At 47.1% G+C, this 21,647-nt stretch overlaps 1 protein-coding gene across 1 annotated transcript; it reads left to right on the top strand.

Annotated features, from left to right (window-relative positions):
- The first annotated feature begins 391 nt into the window (after positions 1-391).
- Positions 392-11,832, top strand: DNAJC1 (DnaJ heat shock protein family (Hsp40) member C1). Its single transcript, XM_032951841.2, has 12 exons — positions 392-571; positions 940-1,041; positions 1,851-1,897; positions 5,166-5,337; positions 6,235-6,338; positions 6,737-6,830; positions 7,540-7,618; positions 7,735-7,916; positions 8,868-8,987; positions 9,960-10,008; positions 10,563-11,086; positions 11,423-11,832. Exons 1-12 carry the CDS (start codon positions 392-394, stop codon positions 11,486-11,488), a joined length of 1,719 nt encoding a protein of 572 aa, XP_032807732.1. The 3' UTR covers positions 11,489-11,832.
- Positions 11,833-21,647: the final 9,815 nt, after the last annotated feature.

Below are 21,647 nucleotides of genomic sequence, written 5' to 3'. Positions count from 1 at the left end.
GGAGGAGGCCCCGAGCGGCGGGAGGAAGAGGAGGAGCGGCAGTCGGCGTCAGGGATTAGGGGTTAAAGGTAGCGGCCCGGCCTGGCAGCAGCCGGCGCCTGCCTGTGGCCTCGCGTTAAAGAACAGATATAAAGTAACAACTACGAGTAACAACAAAAATCGACAACAAACAACAGCAGCAGCAGCAACAACAACAATCAACAACACAGCGACAGCCACGACTCCAGTCCACGCAACGAGACACGGCTCCGAGGCTTTTTGCCACGGGGCCCTGATTATAATTCGTGGGCCCTGAGTGGCCCCATCGCCTCGGTGAGGAGGCCCACCGAGGTTGCCCGAGTTGGGCCTCTTCGTCCAAATCCCCCCTCGTCCCCCCCTCGGTGACTGGGCCATGCGGGCTTCAGGGCCCCTGTGGGGCCCAAATGGCCAAGGCCTGATGCTGCTTCTGACTTTTGTGGCCCTGGGCCCAATGCTGACGTGTGTGGTTGCGTGGGACGCCACGGACATGGAACTGTTCGATCTGGTGGAGGAGGTGCAAAGGAATTTCTACGATGTCCTTGGCGTTAACCAGGTACTGGGAGGGGGGCCTTGGGACATTCAGTGGAATTATTGATGGTTAATATACTACTGGGAATGGCGTGTGCTATCCCTACCGCAGTATACCTTGATGCCGCATATAGAATTGTGTGTTTATTCTGCAGGTGGATATGTTGCATGCACATTGATGGTGCATATGGAGACGTCTACAAAGTGGTAGTGCAGAAGGAGATGTCTGTTCAGTGATGGTGTGCAGGAGATGGTCTGCTCGCTGAAAGTGTGGATGGAGAGGACCCATGCTGCGTGATGTTAGGTTAATTTGTCGGTGTCTAACAGCCGGTGGGACAGCCTGTTGGTCTGCAACTGCACGTAACCTACCGACCCTGTGTTACGTCTCCATAGGCGGCTCCCCCCAGCGAGATCCGAAAGGCGTACCACCGTATGTCCCTTCTCCTCCATCCTGACAAGAACAAGCAGGACAACGCAGAGACGCTCTTCAGACAGGTTTGGTCTTGCTTTCGAATCTTAAGTTTATTTGTGGAATCAGGTCAGAACTTCAGAGATCAGGAAAGAGGCTCATTTGCTAGTTACCAGGGTCACCAAAATGACAAAAGCAAGAACATAAAAGAAGCATAGCAATTAAGAAAATAAATTTGGAGCCAAACCAAATAGATATCAGAGAAAAAAACGCGTTGCAGGAATATTCATAAATATGAAATGAAAACCATTCACAGGGCAATTACAATTCTAGATTTGAAGCTTTCGTGACTGCAAAGATCCATACTCTTTGGTTCTATTCGGTAAAGTCACGTAGGTAAAAAAGAAAACAACAAAAATCACGACGTTTCGGCCACAACACAAGTGGCCTTCATCAGGTGAAGGGACCAGACTGTCTCGAGGACAGCGCTGGAGTGAACACAGCCTTAAAGGTCGCGGTCTGAGCTTGGCTGTGTTGACTCCAGCGCTGTCCTCGAGACAGTCTGGTCCCTTCACCTGATGAAGGCCACTTGTGTTGTGGCCGAAACGTGATTTTTGTTGTTTTATTTTTTACCAACGTGACTTTACCGAATAGAACCAAAGAGTAGGGCAATTACACTCCAAATACACGTTAAATTACGTTACAGAAACTTAAACATGCATTTATGGTGATTATTGCACTTTGTCAATCAGCAACAATGAAACGTTGGATGTCGGGAATAGTCTGAAGTCAAGGAATGTTATGCCTGTGAAGGTTTAATCATCTGGCTTTCGTAACAAGTAATGCAACACCTGTGCTCATCTCAGCACGATAACTGCTGTGCGTCTTGTTACAGCTCGTGGCCATTTACGACGTTCTGAAGGATGAGGACAAGAGAGGGAGGTGCGTGTCCTGGCCAGGAAAACAGAGCGGCATGCACTCTGCTTCCCCGGGGCAGCGCTCCGTGCTGTCTGCCTCTTGAGCGCCAGTGCTCGTCTGATATTTAACGCTGTACTCCATTAGTGCAAAGACAAATTCGGCCGGAGCTGGAACACTCTTGCCATATCTGGGTGGAGCATCCAGCTCCTACCTCACTGCACTTGGTAGAATTCAACATAAAATAGAGTGATTGATTTATAATCCAGCATTCACTGAATCACTCCAGTCACTCTCGGTTACTCACCTCCTGTCACTCTTCTATTATTATAACCGTGATTACTGTTCCTGTGAACATCACTCATTGATTCCGCTTCCCCTGTTAATAATCGCAACATGTAATGCGCACGGTATTCACTCACGCCAAGAGAGCGACCAGACTGGTCGTCTCATCCCCACTGTTTAACTATCACACTGCACGTCAAAATGTTTCTCTTTCTTCTGCCCTCTATGCTCCCCTTTAGAATTCCCTCCCATTGTTTCTATTCTCATGCTCTTATAATAACCTTGCTCAATTTCAATTGAAAGCTTTCGTGACTGCAGGGATTCATCTTCTTGGTTCTTTCGGTAAAGTCACGTAGAATGGAAATAAAATAAAAATAAAACATAAAATAAAATTCTGACGACGTTTCGGCCACAACACAAGTAGCCTTCTTCAGGTGAAGAAACAGGACTGTCCAGAAGACAGCACTTGAGTGAACACTGTCAAGCATGGACAGCGTCTTTTAAGCTGTGTGGGAGGAATTAACATATGAATTAGCATGTTAATATGAGGGACAAGCTTCGGAACGGAGGAGGGGGGCTGGGTAAAAAAAAAGAAGAAAACAGCCACGGTGCGCTGCTCTGTCCTGTGTTGCGTTGTAACTCTGCTATAAACTGGACTACTGTACAATACAAAATTATACCTTCCAATCTAAACTACATGGTATAATATCATATCCATAGACAAATTCCACCTTTGAATTATACAATGCGTTACTATACACTACCCTATACTTTAGACTATAAAATATTAGACTTGTAATATTACACTGTCTTATTCTATCAACCCTACTGTATACCACACTGCTGTATTTTCACTATACAATTACGATACTATATATTGCCTTATGAATTATGTTAAACATTACAATGTTATACTATTTATTATTATACAACATGCTATAAACCATACCATTGAACGTCGTGTGATAGGTATTAAGAGGCAGTGCCAGCGAATGGATTGCGGTGTGAAGGTCACTGTAAAATACAATCAATTAAGAACTGAAATGGTTTATAACATCTTTCCAATGGTTACTAAGCCAGAATCCATCTTCTCGGTTGAATAAACACAAGATCCAGGTCCGATTCAACACAGTACATAAAATCCGTGATCTGGTTCCATCTGTAAAAGATGTGGTTCCAGACATACAGTACCCGGGCGTCTACATACTAAGTTGCCTCTGTGGTAGCAGCTACATTGGAGAAGCCAAACGACATATCTCGGACCGCATCCGTGAACATAAATCAGACTTGAAACACGGTAGGACGAACTCCTCAGCCGTGGCAGATCACTGTTATAATTCAGTGGGCTACATGACATTGACTTCTCCAAGACGGAGGTTCTCTGCAAGCCATCCGGCTATCATGAGAGATTCGTTCATGAGGCCATGCACATATACAAACACAGACAATTTCAACCGAGAAGATGGATTCTGGCTTAGTAACCATTGGAAAGATGTTATAAACCATTTCAGTTCTTAATTGATTGTATTTGACGGTGACCTTCAGACCGCAATCCATTCGCTGGCACTGCCTCTTAATACCTATCACACGACGTTCAATGGTATGGTTTATAGAATGTATAATAATAAATAGTATAACATTGTAATGTTTTACATAATTCATAAGGCAATATATAGTATCGTAATTGTATAGTGAATATACAGCAGTGTGGTATACAGTAGGGCTGATAGAATAAGACAGTGTAATATTGCAAGTCTAATATGTAATAGTCTAAAGTATAGGGTAGTGTATAGTAACGCATTGTATAATTCAAAGGTGGAATTTGTCTATGGATATGATATTATACCATGTAGTTTAGATTGGAAGGTATAATTTTGTATTGTACAGTAGTCCAGTTTATAGCAGAGTTACAACACAACACAGGACAGAGCAGCGCACCGTGGCTGTTTTCTTTTTTTTTCACCCAGCCCCCCTACTCCGTTCCGAAGCTTGTCCCTCATATTAACATGCTAATTCATATGTTAATTACTCCCACACAGCTTAAAAGACGCTGTCCATGCTTGGCAGTGTTCACTCAAGCGCTGTCATCTGGACAGTCCTGTTTCTTCACCTGCAGATGGCTACTTGTGTTGTGGCCGAAACGTCGTGAGAATTTTATGTTATGTTTTATTTTTATTATTTTATTTCCATTCTACGTGACTTTACCGAAAGAACCAAGAAGATGAACCTTGCTCAATTTCAGAAATTGTGTTCACTCTTATCTCTTACAACTATGATAGTGATGTTGCTGCCACCTTTGGCCGCCCAGTGCACAGCAACTGTGTAAATACAACTTCATTTCTCAAATTTAAATAAACTAATACACCACATTTCTGTTCACAAAAAAAGAATGTATTTTTCCACATACCATCAGCTACACGACTTTGGGGCCGTCCATAAATGACGTCACGCGATTTTGGACGATTTTTGACCCCCCCCCCCTCCCTTCGTCACACGGCGTCACAAAAAGTCAGACCTCCCCTCAAATATGACGTCACAAAGCTCTGCCCCCCCCCCAAAAAAAACATGCTTCAAAATCGCTTTAAACTTGTCATTGTCGTGCGTATTTAATGTGACGCTGCATTCTGATGTAGGAGAAAACATTTATTGAAAAGGCTATTTTATTAAGTAGAACGTGTTGTCTATATTTATTTAAAATAGCGCATTTTGATGTGACGTCACATTTCTCAAACCTCCACCCCCCCCCCCCCATTGTCACACATCGTCACAAATGTCTGAATACCCCCCAGGTGCGTGACGTCATTTATGGACGGCCCCTTTTTGGGAGCACATGTTTGAAACAGCACTTCTCAAATGTGATTTCTTACAAAATACTTGGCAGCTATTGGTGGATAAATTGGGAAAATACCCTTGCTCATTTAGAATGTGTAAGATCACAAACATGTTTTTAATTCTTAGAATTGACCATAACACAAGAAATTCATGTGCATACTTTGGCTCTGGTGTGCAGATATGATACAGTTCTGCAAAATGGGCTGCCAGATTGGAGGGACACAGTCTTCTACATCCGACGCGTGCGCAGGATGGGTCTCACGGAGTTTTCAGTCCTCCTCTTCCTCATCCTTACCGTGGGTCATTACCTTGTGGCCTGGTCAGTCTACCTGGAGCGACGCTTTGAGCTGGTACACATTTTTTCCTGTTCTTGACACCTTTGAAATGTCAGTTTAAGACGTAGGCTTTCGCGACCAATATTATTCATAATAAAGGTTTTTGGGTTTGATCGCGTAAGTATAAATGTGTCAAAACCCTCCACCACCCGACAAGGCTAATCGGTAAGGGATTTGTCACGTAAACAAAAAGACAAATAGTTACTACTTCAGCCAACTGGTGTGTTGAAGAGTGAATCCACAACATTTATAATTTAAGTTACAACGTTTCGCTGGTAATTACATCCAGCATTATCGGGCGATTTTCCAGAATAGTCAAGCCCTCCACCTGCTTCCGGCCTTAAATAGAGCAGCATGGTGACGTCATCATTTAACCCAATCAGGTGCAGAGATCAGAGGGGGGAGGGGTGAGGGGGGGTATTGTAATTATATATTAGATTAGTAATCACTTAATCCAAAAACCTTTATTATGAAACCTTTTGAATATATTTGACATTGCACAAATGTGTATCACTCCAGTCACTTGCTCACTGGCTGTCAATTGCCTCAATAATACTAATAATTAAATTTTATATAGCGTCGTTCATGCCAAACTGCATCATACAATGCTGTACAAGACAACAGCAAAATAATCTTACATTTTGCCCCCGCAAAAATCATTCTTCACTCTTCTCCTATTGCTGTGGTTACTGTTCCTTTGAACTTCACTCATTGATTACTCGACCCAAGTTGAGAACTCGGCCTATCACACTGACTGCTTCCTCACATCCATGCTGTGTTCAACCCACCACACTGCAGGTCACCACAACGCGTGTCTTTCCGCTTTTTCTCTCGCACTGCTTCACTTTGGAATTACCCCCCAACGTCTTTTTTTTCTCTCCAAGCTCTAATTGTAACATTCTATTTTTGCAGCAAGAAGTGTTCACCAAGCGCCGGAAAGAAAAGAAACGGAAGTTTAATAAAAGCAGTGAAGTGGAGGAAGACATAATTGAGACTCTTCCAGAAGAAGTGAGAAGGTAAAAACTGCATGAGCACACATGTCCTCTGTATTGGTCATCTTTCGTGTGGCCTATAAAAAAGCTATTATTGTGAGTAATATAGCCATTCAGCTTTTTTTTGCATTTGGTGAATTAAATGTGAAGTTTATATGGTCCGTGGTGTGCAGTTGTTATCCGTAGTTGCACACACGAGAATCTCTGATTCTCCACTTGTGCATTAGGTTCTATATTTGTACAAAGAGGAAAGGGAATCATAATTAGTTTATTTTGGGTTAATTTAGGTATAATGTAAATGTTTAAATATTATACGTAGATGATATAACCCAAAAATCAACTAATTACCAATCATAAACTTGGTTGTGAAAGTCTACATATAGGAGAAGGGAATGAATGGCTCGTGTTTTTGTTAATTCCAGGCTTCTGGTCAAGCCAACACTTTCAGATCTACTACCGTGCATTTTTTGCCGGCAGTTCCTCCTGCTGCTGAGGTCTCTGCCTTCTCTCTATCAGGTGAGTTCAAGTTTCAAAGTTTTTTTTTAACCAGGAGATAACTCAAAGAGATCAGCAGAGTCTCATTGCGAGAGTGACCTGCGTCACTAAATGACAAGCAATAACACAAAACAACAACATCAATGAAACAAGTAGAAATTGGAGCAAAAACAAATACAAATTACAGTGAACACCGCCAAATAAAAATCTGAGAAGAAACAAACTAGATAAAAATCGGGGCAAACAATGACATTACAGAATAAATCAAATCAGTGCACAAATGTTCTAATACATTTAAATACATTTCTTCGTTCAAAATTTGTCTTGGAGAAAATACTTTTAAAACCCATTCATAATAAAATGAAAAGTAAGTTACAGAAACCTCAACATTTGACACATTTCATGTACTTAACATGTGTCAAATACATGACATTTAACGTGTCAAATACATGACAAGTAAAATACAGCTGCAAATAAAATTATACAGAATTGCCAACTCATCGAACCATGATACAGATGGAAGAGTAACCCAGGATCTTGAAGCAGTGGATTTCCAGGCGTTTGGGGCATTTACAGATAATTTATAAGAATCGTGTGAATGCTTTGTCCTGAGTACAATGCACTTGAGTGTTGTGGGGTGCCAAGTTCTGTTCTAATTGTTCCATAACACAGCACACACTATTGCCGCTGGAACGCCCGAATGTCTTCCCTGCTCTGATCTTCCCTACAGGATTGTGTGCATTGCTACCAAAGCTGGAAGAAGCGGAAATATGAAGCAGAGGCACCGTGTCAGTCTAAAGATGGAACAGGTAAAAGATAATTGATCAAATAGCTTTAAGTCACAATGCGATCTCGGTAAGCAGGTGGTTCTTTACACGGTTGTGTGTGTGCACTTGTGTACGTGGATGTTCAATGCTTCTTGCAGAAGAGAAAAGACAGCCTAGGCAGCGGCGATCACGGCTAGAGGCCATTCCAGAGTTGGGAAGCAAAGAGGGCATTTTAGGGGGCCTCCGTGCACCCCTACCACTTGACGCACCAGCCTTGGAGGATCTGGAGAGGCAGTTGGATGACTGGCTCCAGGAGAAGCCAACTGAGCACAGACACAAGGTACATGTCTCACCACAATGCTGAGCCCAATGACTGTATTCGAGATCTATAAGTACTGAGAATATGCAGATTGTACATGTAAGGTTAATTAAGCTGAACATGCTACAGCATTGCCATTGTCACATGTTTTATGATTGTTGATTGGTGATGTAACACTTACTGATTTACTCCAGTCACCCACTCATTGGTGGTCAGTTGCCTCCTTATTATTCCTCTATTGCTGCTACCATGGTCACTGTCCCGTGAAGGTCACTCGTTAATTCTTCCACCTATGTTGAGGGCTCTGTCCACCAAACGCTTCCATCCCATCCACTCTGTTCAACCACCAACACTGCAGGTCACAACTCTTCTCTTTCTGATTCTGCCCTCGCACTGCTCCGCTTGGGAATTCCCTCCCAAGCTCTTATATAACCTTGCTCAACTCATGAAACACGTTAACTCTTATCTATTGCAGCTTTGAAAGTGATGTTTATTGCTGGCTGTTTGGCATTTTGGGCATTTGGGCCTGTAATACACCACCTTTCACTTCTGCAGGTGACTGCTGCAGTACAGTTGAACTTGACTTTTACAGTCGTGCCACGTCAAGGTGGATGTGTTCGTGGTTCACATTTGTGTCACTAGATACATGCGAGGTGTAGGGGTGCCATGAGTGTTGTACAAAAGTCAAAGTGATTTCTTGCCCAAATATGCATTGATGCGGTGCTCATCTCCTTTTAAATGTGGAAATTCCACATTACTATGGTTGGGGCGAGTCTATGCATAGGACAACCACTATTAACATCCCTGCAAAGTAGTAGTAATTTTATCAACCCCATAGAGATGTTAGGTTGAGTTAACCTCCCCCCCCCCCACCACCCCATCCAGGATTTGAACTCGCAACCTTCTGATCACAAGCCACTCCCTCTACCACTGAGCCACATGACTGGATTTTTCTTTTTCTTTATTGAGCAGGATCAGGAGTGGACTGAGGAGGACGGCTCTCGTCTGGCTCGTCTCATGGTGAAGTTTCCCGGGGGCACCCCGGGGCGCTGGGAGAGAATTGCCAATGAGCTTGGCCGCTCCGTTACACAGGTTTCCGTTGTGTTGTAGCACGCATGCCGGAGCACTCGCCCACATGACCCCCTGATGTTACCGCACCCTGGGCCAGCCCTTATCACCTCGTCAGTCTCTATCATCTTTATATCTATACCATTGCGGCTTAGTATGCATTATTTTGTGTTTTTTAACGCTTTGTGTTACTGGTAACCACATGAACAAATATGGTGAAACTGTTTAGTAGCACGTCTCGAATTATCTTCACAATAAGAGAAACACAAGGGAGCTTCTATAATTTACACCAGAATCTATTATTGGTTCCTGACTTGCCAAATCGGTAATCAATTCTGAATACTATTACTAGTTTACTAGTTACCATTTAGCAACCCTGCAGTATTCTTTTCAGTAAAAAAGATTTGCTGCTCAAACATTGAGGCAGTGCTCTTATCCCATGTACAGCCCTGAGACAGTGGTGGACATTGCACATTCTTATGACAGGGCAAGTCTTTCCATAGGACAACCACCGTGGAGTTCCCCACAATGTCGCACAATCATTTTATCCACCCCAAAGGGATGATGGGCTACATCCACTTCCCCAATCAGGATTTGACTCAACCATCCAACAAGGTGTCAATTGTGAGCCGCTTGCTCTACCGCTGAGCCACCTGGTTGGTTTTTAACTTAGGAACCTGCACCTCCGATTAGCACGGTTGGCTACGTACAGTAAAAAAGAAGTTCCACATACCTACATTGCCTATTTTTCTACAAGGTGAAAATGCACTGAGAGTGAATATGCCTGTCCTGGCCTCTTCCACCCAACCCCACAATTATAATTTATTGTGAAAATGCACGTCGTCATCGCACTCAGGACACCGACCCAAGTTAACGCGACAAACAAACTTCTTATCACAGTGGCACGAATACACAAGGCACACATTCTAAACATCAGTACAAAGCATTACCAGTTTAAGAGACACGTGTATGTGTTGCATTCTATGTTTACCAAAGGTTACAACTAAAGCAAAGCAAGTCAAGGAATCAATTACCCATACAGCAGGTACGTCTGTCAGTGAAACACAATACGTTGATTAAAAATAACTTTTATTGCATAGCTATGCCTCGCCAAAATCCCCATACTTAATCTATGAACAGATAGATATTGGTTACTCTGCTAAACCATGTAAGAACAATGATTCTAAATGACCTCACAAACCTTTAACAATAGCACTGGGTTGTTGACTATGCCTTGTTGCAGCCCAGCATCTGTTTTATCATGTTTGTTAAAAGTCAGTGTTTTGCTGCTCAAATGAGCATTGAGGTCAGTACTCCTTTCCCATTTACAGCCCTGAGCCAGGGGTGGGAATTCCACATTCCTCTAATGGGGGCAGTATATCCATAGGATAAGCATTGTTGGCTTCCCCGCAATGTGGTACCAATTCTATCTACCTCGGAATGTTTAACTCAGACTTTCATTTTCAAGACACTCAGTCTACTGCTGAGCCACCTAGGATGGTATAAGAATACTTTGTAAAGGCCCATCATGTTGAATGAACACAAATGGGGATGATTAATCTGTTATTTACACTTTTTTTACTTGGCATTTAATTCAAGGCCTCACCAAGCTCAGCACGCTCAAGTCTGTCCCTTTGGCCACCTTAGCCGAAGAGACGGCACCAAATTACGAGTGTCACACAGAAGCAGACATGTGGAGGACTGAAGGGAGCAGTGGGAACTCGGAGAAACTGAGCGACGGAGAGCCTGGGGAAGGCGACAGGGATGAAGGTGGCCTGGAGGCAGCTGGCAAAAGGGACGGTGGAGGCAGGCGGAGACGTCCGAAGGGCGGCAACCCTGCCGAGCGGGCCGCCCCATCGAGCGATGGGGCCATCGCCGAGCGGCAACGCGGGAGGAGGCAGAAGGACTTCCTGGAGGAGGATGATGACGCAGAAGAGGAGCGACCTGGGAGGAGTGGGGAGCCAGTGCCTGGAGGGGCTCAGTCCGCAGGTGGCTCTGCAGAGGGTGGTCCAGCCTGGAGCCAGAACCAACAGAAGTTGCTGGAACTTGCACTGCAACAATTCCCGAGAGGAACTGCGGAGCGATGGGAGAAGATCGCAAAATGTGTGCCAGGAAAAACCAAGGTGACAACGCAAAGCTTTGTTTTGAAGTAAAATTCATTACCATGAAGAGGTGATGTACAAAATAATCATTTGCGCCATTGTGGACAATATGCTGCTTATTCTTTTTTTTGTTTATCTTATACGGTTTTGTGTCCAATTTGGGCACATTTGCCAGTTTGCTAACATTGGTTAAAACCAGCCTGACTGTTGATGAGTTTGTATTGAACCAATGCTGCAGAAACTGCCCTCCCAGAAGACTGTGTGACCGATGAGATGTGTAGGAGACCTGTTGTATACGAATTATTTTTTCAGATGTTGATTATAATACATTCATGACCCAAATATCTCTTTCTCCAGGATGACTGCACAAACCGGTACAAGCTCTTGGCCGAATTGGTTAAAAAGAGGAAGCAACAGAACTAGACGTCATGCGTGCTCTCCGGACTTCGTTACCAGTGAAGTGGTGAAGTGGTCGACTGCCTGTTAAGATTCATCCTAGCAGCTCTTGCCGTTGGTGGAAGAGTGGGCAATGTAGTATTCCAGGGATACTGCTTTGCGTGTTTTAATATCAAAACTAAGTTCATAGTAAACCGTGATTTTATAAGGCGTTTTGTGATGGTATATTTAACATGCTGAGTTGTGACATCTGGAGGTCACTTAAAAGTGTTTTCGTGAAAGTTGCTGCAAGTGAGCACACCACCGTGTTATATTTCAAGCCCTGGTACACCAATGTCCTGTGAGATGAATAAATAATTTTATGCAGTGCAGCTGTGCTTTATTTATTCTGCACATCTCGCAATCTCATCTACACATCTCAATATCGTTTACACATATCACAATCTCATCCATATATCTCCCAATCTAATATGCACGTCTTGCAATCTCAAATACATTCCTGGCAATCTAATCTGCACTTCTCGAATTCTCATACATGTCGCGCAATCTTATTTACATGTCTCATGTAATCCATAATGCTGGGACAATGAACAGGGGGCACCCCCTGTGATGAATGGAGTATGTGTGATAAGGTGTTTTCATTGCAGGCATGCAATCGGTATTATGCCTTCTAGGACTTGTCCCATGTGCTGGCTAAAGTGGCCTCTCGGGATAATCCGGTGGGACTAATGCTTAAATGAGACATGACCCAGACACCTGGGCCGGAGTTTTTGGCAGGCACGGGCAAGATCAGCGCGATTACAATGGTAGGAGCCTGCTAGACTTCTGTGCATCCCATAGACTTGTAATCGACATGCTGTTCTGACAGCGCATCCAGACAACATCATGGATGCAGGCAGGGTCCTTGGATAAGAACATCTGGACTATTTAGTGACAGAATCGCGTATGTCATTGACACCAGGACCTACTCGGGAGTTGATTTCCCCATTGACTTGTCGCAAGATGTTGAAGGATGCCCCGACCATACATCCACTGCATTGGTGGGCATGCACCTACATGACTCCATTCAAACCCACAATAGCATGGTCTCCACTAACTGATGAAAGTGTCAGTTTAACACGTAGGCTTGAGCGACCAATATCCATAATAGAGGTTTGTGAGTTAGATCGCGTAAATATAAATGTGTCGTTAAACCTGCCACCACCCGACAGCCAATTAGTAGGGTTTGTCACGTTAACAAATATAGTGTGATGTACAGAGGTGCACACTATAGTTGGAAGCAACACGTTTAATAAACAACCTACTCTGAACACTTCGGGTTCTATAGCTAGGTGTAGCTATACTTGTTCGCTATGTGCGTGTGCGTTAACTGTAGCGAACGGGCCAGTCAGCACACACGCTGTCTGATCCACCATACTGAGCTAAGACTCAACCGACGACAAAGAGCAAAAGCGAAGCCTGAAGAGACGCGGACCCTCAGGATGATCCCCACAACGAGCCACGATCCCTCTCGGGGCTCCCTCTTTATTTCCATGGCCGCGGCCTCGCTTCGCCCTCGGCCACGCCCCCTGCTGTATCAAGTCAGGAGCTCCCGGCTCCCTGTCACGTGTCCCTCAAGCCTCCTGGGGAGATTCCCGGCGCTCAGCAGCACTCCTGAAATAGTGGCTGGCGCTAACACTATAGTGGCAGTATTTGTGTCACTACACTAGTACAGCACACCGGTGTGTTCGAGAGTAAACCAACAATATTTACGACGTTTCGCCAGTAATTACAACTACCATCATCAGGCGACAGCTCGAGTTGTGGAGAAATCCTCTTTCGTTCTTAAATAAAGGGATAAATGTGATATTGTCACTTGTGAGCCAATCATGTGCGAAGGCCAGAGCTGGGGGGGGGGGGGGCGTCAATGTATGCATACAAATTACAATGGATCTGTAGTGGGTAATTGTTGGGCATAATAAGCTGCCACCACTATGGTTGAGCAGGTACCTTCAGTCAGGGGCCAACAGGGGGCAATAGCGTGTCCGGCCTGTGCTAAGCAGGACTCGTGGGTCAGGCAACCTGGGGGAATGGTTGGGAACCGAACGGATGGGAACCGGAGGGGAATACCCCAGGCCCCCGGGTGGGGGGTTGGGGGAGATTGCGCAACAATCTAGGTCCCTCCAGAAGGTTCCAGATGATGGGCGTGACCAAGGGCGGAGGGACCCTGGGAGCCCCATAAAAGCCGGACCCCAGAGCGGCTCGAGTCAGTCCGCCTCAAGCCGAAGACCCAGAAGCCCACCTGAAGATAGGACCCTGGACCCCAAGCCCCGCCGTCCTTATAAGGGCCGGGACTCAGTGAAGCCAGCGGTCAATAGGCTAGGACCCTGAGGATCCCCCGACCCGACGCCCTTCTCAGGGCCGGGTCTGTGTGGGCCAGCGGTGGAGACCCGAGGACCTTGGCTCGGTCGGGTCAGCCTCCCCTAGGTCCCGCTAGCCGGAGGGCTGAAGAGTGGTTAGCCCCAGTGGTTTAGGGCACGTTAGCCCGGAGGCTGTACCTCCTTAGCTTGTGGGTAAAAGGGGCCATTACCCCTTCGTGTTAGGGACCTGGTGTTACCGTTATTACTGTTATAAATAAATACGTGTTGCCTCCTAAGAAGACTCCATCTCAATACAAACCCACTACAGATCCATTACTGGTTGGGTTATTCATAAAATAATCAACATACATTATGCATGTACATTATGCATGCACACCATGCATGTACATCCAAAACTTTATGAGCTGTCAAAGACCCATAGTTAGTACAATAGGCTCTGCCACATACAATTGCACAATACGTAACAAAACAAATACAGCTCTACATCTTCAGGACCTCTTCGTTCTTTAAAAACTCAGAACATCGTGTAAATATAATTAATTATATTAAGATTAAGCCTAATGATATTCTGGTAAATATTGATTGACTTCTCTGTTCGCGAGGGATCCGGTGAACGAGCCAAATAAATAACTCGATACTTTGGTAACTAACACAGGTTTAGCCAAAGATATCCCACGATGAGCTGAGCACTGTCTAAAGAACACCTATTTCTTGTGGAAAGGTGATTTCCATCAACAAAAGGAAGGAGCAGCAATGGACTCTCCTTTGTCTCCTGCGATTGTGCATTTGTACATGGAAGACTTTGAAGCTAAAGCAAGAGCTTCAAGCACACTAAAACCCTCTGTTTGGTTTAGATATGTGAATGACACATTTGTGGTCTGGCTCCAAGGTAAAGATACTCTTAATTCATTTCTAAATCATCTCAACTCGCAAAAAACGTCCATCCAGTTCACCATGGAAGTGGAGGTTGACAGAACTCTACCATTTCTGGATATTCTGCTCGGGCGCAGCCGAAACGGTAAAATAACACATGGCGTTTACTGAAAGAAAACGCACACTTACGTCTGTATTGGTGTATTCACACTGACACTTTTAGCTTTTCTTCTGTGTTACTTTATTACTTCACATCCCGTATGGATGCTCCTCACACTAACACACCCTTGCTCTGAACTCCTTCTCTCTATACTCTGCTAGCCTGTCACTCTCTACTCCGCTAGCCTGTCACTTAATACTCCGTTAGCCTGTCACTTAACACTCCGCTCGCCTGTCACTCTCGACTCCGCTAGCCTGTCACTTAATACTCCACTAGCCTGTCACTTACTACTCCGCTAGCCTGTCACTTAATACTCCGCTAGCCTGTCACTTAATACTCCGCTAGCCTGTCACTTAATACTCCGCTAGCCTGTCACTTAATACTCCGCTAGCCTGTCACTTAATACTCCGCTAGCCTGTCTCTTAATACTCCGCTAGCCTGTCACTTAATACTCCGCTAGCCTGTCACTCTTCTCTCACACCTCCACCTCGTCCTTGCCCCCAACGGGGGATCAGCCAACACCGCTGGGGAGGACGAGGTGTGGAGGGCGAGGTCCCAGGCTTCTTCTCCCCGGCTCTTGTCTTCTTCGTTCCTTCAGCTCCAACCAACAACACTGTGTTGCTCCGCACACACCCTGATATCCGCCTCCTCATTCAGGGTCCTCAGTTACCCCCCATTCAGCTGGCGCCTCAGTGGCGCCTCCTGCACGTGCTCTCTCTCTTATCATCTCCCTCTCCCGCCTCTCCGGCGCTAACTCCGTGTTCCCACGCTCGCACCTGCTTGTCCCCAACACCTTCCAGCAGGTTCCTGGAGCTTCCCGACTAACCTTTTACCTTCAACCCAGATACGCCCCCTTCTGATTAGTTGTTACATAACCTTGCCCATACCCGTGATTATCCTTCCAGGCTGACATTACATCACCCCCCCCCCCCACCCCGTATAAAAGATAGTCGTCCTGGCTAATACTCTTTGGTTCTATTCGGTAAAGTCACGTAGGTAAAAATAAAATAACAAAAAATCACGACGTTTTGGCCACAACACAAGTGGCCTTCATCAGGTGAAGGGACTGGACTGTCCAGAGGACAGCATTGGAGTGAAGACAGCAACCCCAGGTCGCGTCCTTTAAGCTGTGTGGGAGGAAACAACAATTTACCAGGTAAGGCAGATATGTTCCGCAATAAAACGAATTAACAAACAATGACCTTGTATAAGTTTTGTATAAGGCGGAACAATCGGCAATAAAAAAGGAAGGATCCGATCAACAACCCAAGAAGGTAAGGGAAGAGGCAAAAGAGGGTGAGAGGGAAAAAGAGAGAGGAGAGAAAAAAATGATCCACAAGACACGCGAAAGCGATCCCAACCCCCTCCTACACACACACACACACAGGGACATTCCTATTATTGGAATCTATAACATTTAGACCGAGTTCTCGATGCCGGCCCGTCCATTGGAACAATCTTCACCTTCTTCACAGGGGATGTGGTTCCATCTCTGGCTTCACAGGTGCTGTGGCCCCGGCCGCAGCAGGTGACTCTTCGCGTTCGGCGACACTTCGAGATCCATCAACCTTCAAGGGCTTGGAAGCTGTGGGTGGCACAATACAATCCTTCTGACGCACGCTCTCCGTCAGTATTTCCCCCGGCTCGTTGGACACAACAAACACTGGCCATACACAGTTTGGAGATGAGGTGTCAGCTCGAGGAGGAACAAATGGCTTCAACCGCGATGGATGGACAAACCAACGGTGACGGCCTACCCATACACGCACGCATGTGTAGTGTAGTAGAACGACACTACTGTATTGGCTCGGTATGGGGGCTGTAGGCAGGTGTCACGGGGGACATGTCAGGCCGTGACACTCTGCGTGAACCCAACAGGACACGTGATCGGATAAAGGAGGGCCAGGGGCCCCAGGGGGGTCACGTGGTTGGGGTTCGGGCCTTACCGAAGGATCGGGAAAGGGGGCATGGCCTGTGGTGGAACCGGCCACGCCGGAGTGGTTATAAGCGGGGTGTGGACGGAGAGCTGGGCTGTTCTGCTGTGTCAAATCTGGGATGAAGTCACCATCTACGATCATCGGTCTCCGGTCCAGAAGTGTAGTATCCCCGTGTGTTAACTAAGTTAGGAACGGTGGTTACCACCCTATGTCGTTATCCTGTTAATGTTAAGAGTTACCCGTTGTGTTTAGATAATAAATAGTGTTGCCTCCAAAGTCCAGTGTGCACCTGAATTTAACCCACTACACATGCACTGCAGCCTCCTGACCTTGACCACTTCCACGGGGCCCTGCAATGGCCGATCTAACTTAGGGGAGGTACCCACTTGCACTTGCAGGCTATGCAACCACGCCTTGTCACCTATGCACCAATGCAGTACGTGGTCCCGCTTCCCCACATTCCATTCATTAGCCACCTGTGCTTTGGCGGTGTTTACTTTGGCTTCTTCCCAGGTTGCTGAAACACGTTCAAGCGTAATTTGCAAGGGCGCCGGCAATTTGACAACCCCAATTGAACCTCCATAGAAGGTTAATTTTCCCTCCCATACATGTGAAAGAACGGCAAAAATCCCGTGGAAGCGTGGGGGGTCATCTTATATGCGGCCAATACGCCCAGAACATGCAAATCCCAATCAGTATGAGTCGCACTAACCGCCTGACAGAGCATGGATGTCAGGGTTCTATGCAATCGTTCCACCATCCCATCCGTCCGGGCATGGCATGGCGATTTTCTCATCTTCCTAGTGCCCAGCGCGTCACAAACTTCACGCAGCAGCTTCGAAGAGAAATTCCACCCCTGATCAGTGAGCAGCTGCTCAGGGGCCCCTTTGTCCATTACATATCCGTGCATAAATGCCTCAGCAATCGAAGCTGCCGACTGGTCGGGCAGCGGCCAGGCCATAGGCCATAGAGGAAAATACTCAACCTACACCCACTAAGAGAAACTTATTCCCCCTCTGTGTGGCCGGAAAGGGCCCAAGGATATTGAGCGCGACCAACTCGTTAATCCGCGAAACTGAAATGGATTGCAGCGGAGGCTGGGACTTCCTCAGCGGCGGTTTCCTACGCACACACTCCGGGCAACCTTGAACCAAGTGGTACATGTCTCTTGACATCCCTGGCCAATAATAATCACGTTGCAACATTGGTAATGTCTTCCGTACCCCGAGATACAACAATTTGTCCTCGTGCACCACCCGAGTCAAAGTCTCTCGAAGGGCGGTGGGGACGACAACACGACAACGGTGCATCATCCTCCCTTAACATCAACAGGCCCTCCTGAAGGATCGGTCACGGCCCGTCAGTGAGAGCAGACACTTTGTGGCTCAACTCCGCTCGACGCCGCAAGGCCATAAGGGACACATCTTCCATTTCCAACCGCCCCCACTCAGCGTGCGCAAGGTGCAAAACACTGTCACCCGGCGCGACCACCTCGGCGAGCTCTACCTCCTCGAGAGCTGCCATGATGGCTGTAAGATGCCGCCTGGACCACAGCCGTCCCCGGCCACACATTGAGCACTTGCAAGAACGGCTCCTGGTTGAGGCAAAGGACCATCTGTGCGCCTACAGGCGCCAACCCACAGATCGCTGTGTTAGGCGGAGTCAAAAAGACGCCCGCCTCCGGATCAACATTAAGCAATCGCTTGGGATAGTGCAATGGTACAAGCATCTGCGAGATTGGTGGAATCTTCAACGAGTCCCTGGAAAGGGCCTGGACTGTAACACTCGCTAAAGTACTTTTATGTGGAGATGGTAAAAAGAACAATTTACGGCCCGACGGCATCTCCACACAGCCCTAATCGACCAGGATCTTAACGAGCATTTTACTCAAAAAGCCAGTACCCAAAAGGCAGGGCACCGCCAGCATCCTTGAGATCAGCACAGGCCCAACAACACCGATCTCGCAAATTTCGACGCAGGTCTCCACCTGGCCAATGATACCCATACTCCCCCCGTTCGCCGTGATGCATGCATTAACTGGTTTCACATGCCAGTTACTCATCAGCAACAATTGAAAAATTACGTCAGATATAATGGTGGCAGAAACACCCGCGTCCACTAGGACACGAACCTCAATTCCCTGAATAGAACCCGACACCGCCAAGGAACCCGCAGCAGACGCGATCACTCAACACGCCACTTTCCTCCACTGTGTACTTGAGCTAGGCCAACCCTGTGTAACAAAATTCTGCCGCCCGGCGTCAATATGTGTGCAATGCTGGGTGGAGATGACCCTCGAACCCCTAGATGTCTGAGATTGCAATATGGGCCAGGTGTCTGATGTGCCGCAACTCGCCTGTTGGAGTTGAGATGCAGCCGTCGGTGGAGCCGGGGGCGCCGGAGTCGTCGTCGGGGCTCGAGGAAGGTTCTGACACCCCCGCGCGAAATGCCCCGGCTGGCCGCAGCGAAAGCAGATAAGCAAGGGCCTCCGCAGCAGCCGATCTTCTTCCTCACGCGGTCTTCAGCTCCTCTGACGCCGCGTGCCATCTCCACGACTCCGACTCCACACCAGGACCGCAGCTGCGACGTCCTCGTCCGACGGCCGGTCCACGGCCGGCTGCACCACAACGTTTCGTGGCGACCACCCATCCGGCACACCATCTTGGCTGGGTTCTCCCGTCCACGCCGCCATTTGTGACCACTGATGCAAATTCTCGTGAGCCTGCAGGCATCTGGCGGCCCATTGGGATGTCTGTTTGTCTTCATCAATCACCGGAAAGACAACTCTCATTTCTCGTGCTGGACCCAACATTCTTTCCATGACAAGCGAGTCGATGGCTTTCAGGTCCACCGCGGAGTACGCCGCTTCTCCCAGCACCAACAACGCGCTGCGGTAGGCGAGAGGCGTCTCGGCCTCCCCTCGCCTACGCTGCAGAAACTTCTTGCGGGTATCGGAAGGTGGTTTGTACACCTCTGCCATTTCAGCATAAGCACCCTGAAGTGTAGTCTTCTTTGCAGTGGGTATGGTCCTGAAGACAGCAAAAGCGTCGTCATCCATAACCGTTGGCAGAGCTTTCAGCGCCTCCTCTTCGGTCCAATTCACCGATCGGAAGGCCGCTTCAAAACGCCAAGTGAAGGTGCTCCAATCGCCCCTTGCCGCGATTAATTCTCTTGCAGGAGGTAATTGGCGAGTTCGTTCGGTTCTTCTTTCCCCGTTTCCATCAGTGGGCGTCGCTTCCGGCGAATCACGCCCGCGCTTCTCCTGCGCCATGCGTAATGGCGGCCTACGGCCGCGTACTCTCCACGCCACATGTAATGGCGGCCGTCGCGCTTGTGGACGTGCCCGCTTGAACGTCGAACCCCGGCGCCTGGTTGCTCCTCTCCGGTGAGGTCTGTGTAGTCCACCCCTCCATTGTAGTCGCCATCATGAGCACCACCAACTGCAAGACCATCGCCCGCAGGGGCTCAAGTTGCGCCGACACCAGGTGCCAGCCCTCTTCGGGCTGCTGCTGCAGAGAGGCTGCTCCCGGTCCCACCGTCTCTGGCGCAGCCAACTCTCCCACCGCGGCTTCAATAACAAGGACCACGGTTCCCGGGGGCTGTTCGGAGGTCCTGCGCATCTTTTCATCGTGTTTGGAAGACGCCACAAGTGGGTTCCGCTTCTACTGGTACTTAGACATACTTCCTCCTTCGCTGATTAGTAAGAAAATTCTTTTCAACCACTTCTGACTCTAAATGTAATGAGCGACTTCCGAGACACGACGTGTAGAGGGCTTCTTCTTATTTGTTCTCATACTGGCACAACTCAGGCCGATACATTTATAGATACATATATATATACGTCTCCTCTCACTGGGCACAACACTGGGTAATATATATGTCTCTACTTTAGCTACGCACAGCCGACCTCTCTACATAGTCCCATCGCCTACATCCAACCACACAGCTGACTGACGAGCGTGACGATGATGGCGATGGGAGCCGTGCAGAGGATCTTCCATGCGGCCAGATGACGGAGAGAGATGACGGCGAGCAGCGACGCAGCCAGGACCCGGGACCCCGCGACAACCCTGAACCTTCGGTTCCATCTCCCTTATATACCTCACGGCGTGGCCTGGCCCGCTTCTGGCTACGCCCCCTTCCAGAACCTTCGAGCAGGTTCCTGGAGCTTCCCGACTAACCCCACCTTTTACCTTTACATAACCTTGCCCATACTCGTGATCACCCTTCCAGGCCGACAGGTGGCACCCTGTCATTACACATGTTAAAGAAGCGCTGCAATTGAACGGTTACAATGATGCAAACATCAAAAGGGCACTGAATGCCAAAACCAAATCAAATAGCACAAGCGTTGAAACTGATCAAGAAATCAAAACTATAAAAAATACCGTACATTGCAGGAGTAACTGATAAACCAGCCAGGTTTTTTGACGAAACAAAACATTTGAGTGAATTTTGGTACGGTACATATAATACAAAACCTAATATCTGGTACTAAAAATGTATTACCGAAGCTATGAACAGAAGGTGTGTACCGGATTAATTGCTCCTGTGGCTAATACTATCTTGGTCAGACAGGACGCATGATTAGCATGAGTCTAAAAGAACACCAAAGGAATATTAAATACTCTCAAATACAACTGTCGACATTGGCAGAACACGTGTGTCAACTCAATTCATTTTTATAATGTGTAAGTGAAGTGTAAAACTAGTTACTACTGGCTAAGACTAATTAGATAATCTATCGAAATTGAGAGAAATAACATGTATTTTATTTTTTGTGATAGCTACAGGCTTAGTGCTGTTTGGAAGCGAATGATCAAGTAATACACTGTTTAACTGCATGTCTATGCAGG

Source organism: Petromyzon marinus, chromosome 10 (assembly GCF_048934315.1).
Source record: "Petromyzon marinus isolate PM22_M1 ecotype Great Lakes invasive population chromosome 10, UKy_Petmar_22M1.pri1.0, whole genome shotgun sequence".
NCBI lineage: Eukaryota > Metazoa > Chordata > Hyperoartia > Petromyzontiformes > Petromyzontidae > Petromyzon > Petromyzon marinus.
Note: the sequence above shows the minus strand (reverse complement) of the source record. Positions and strands in the feature narration are given on the sequence as shown.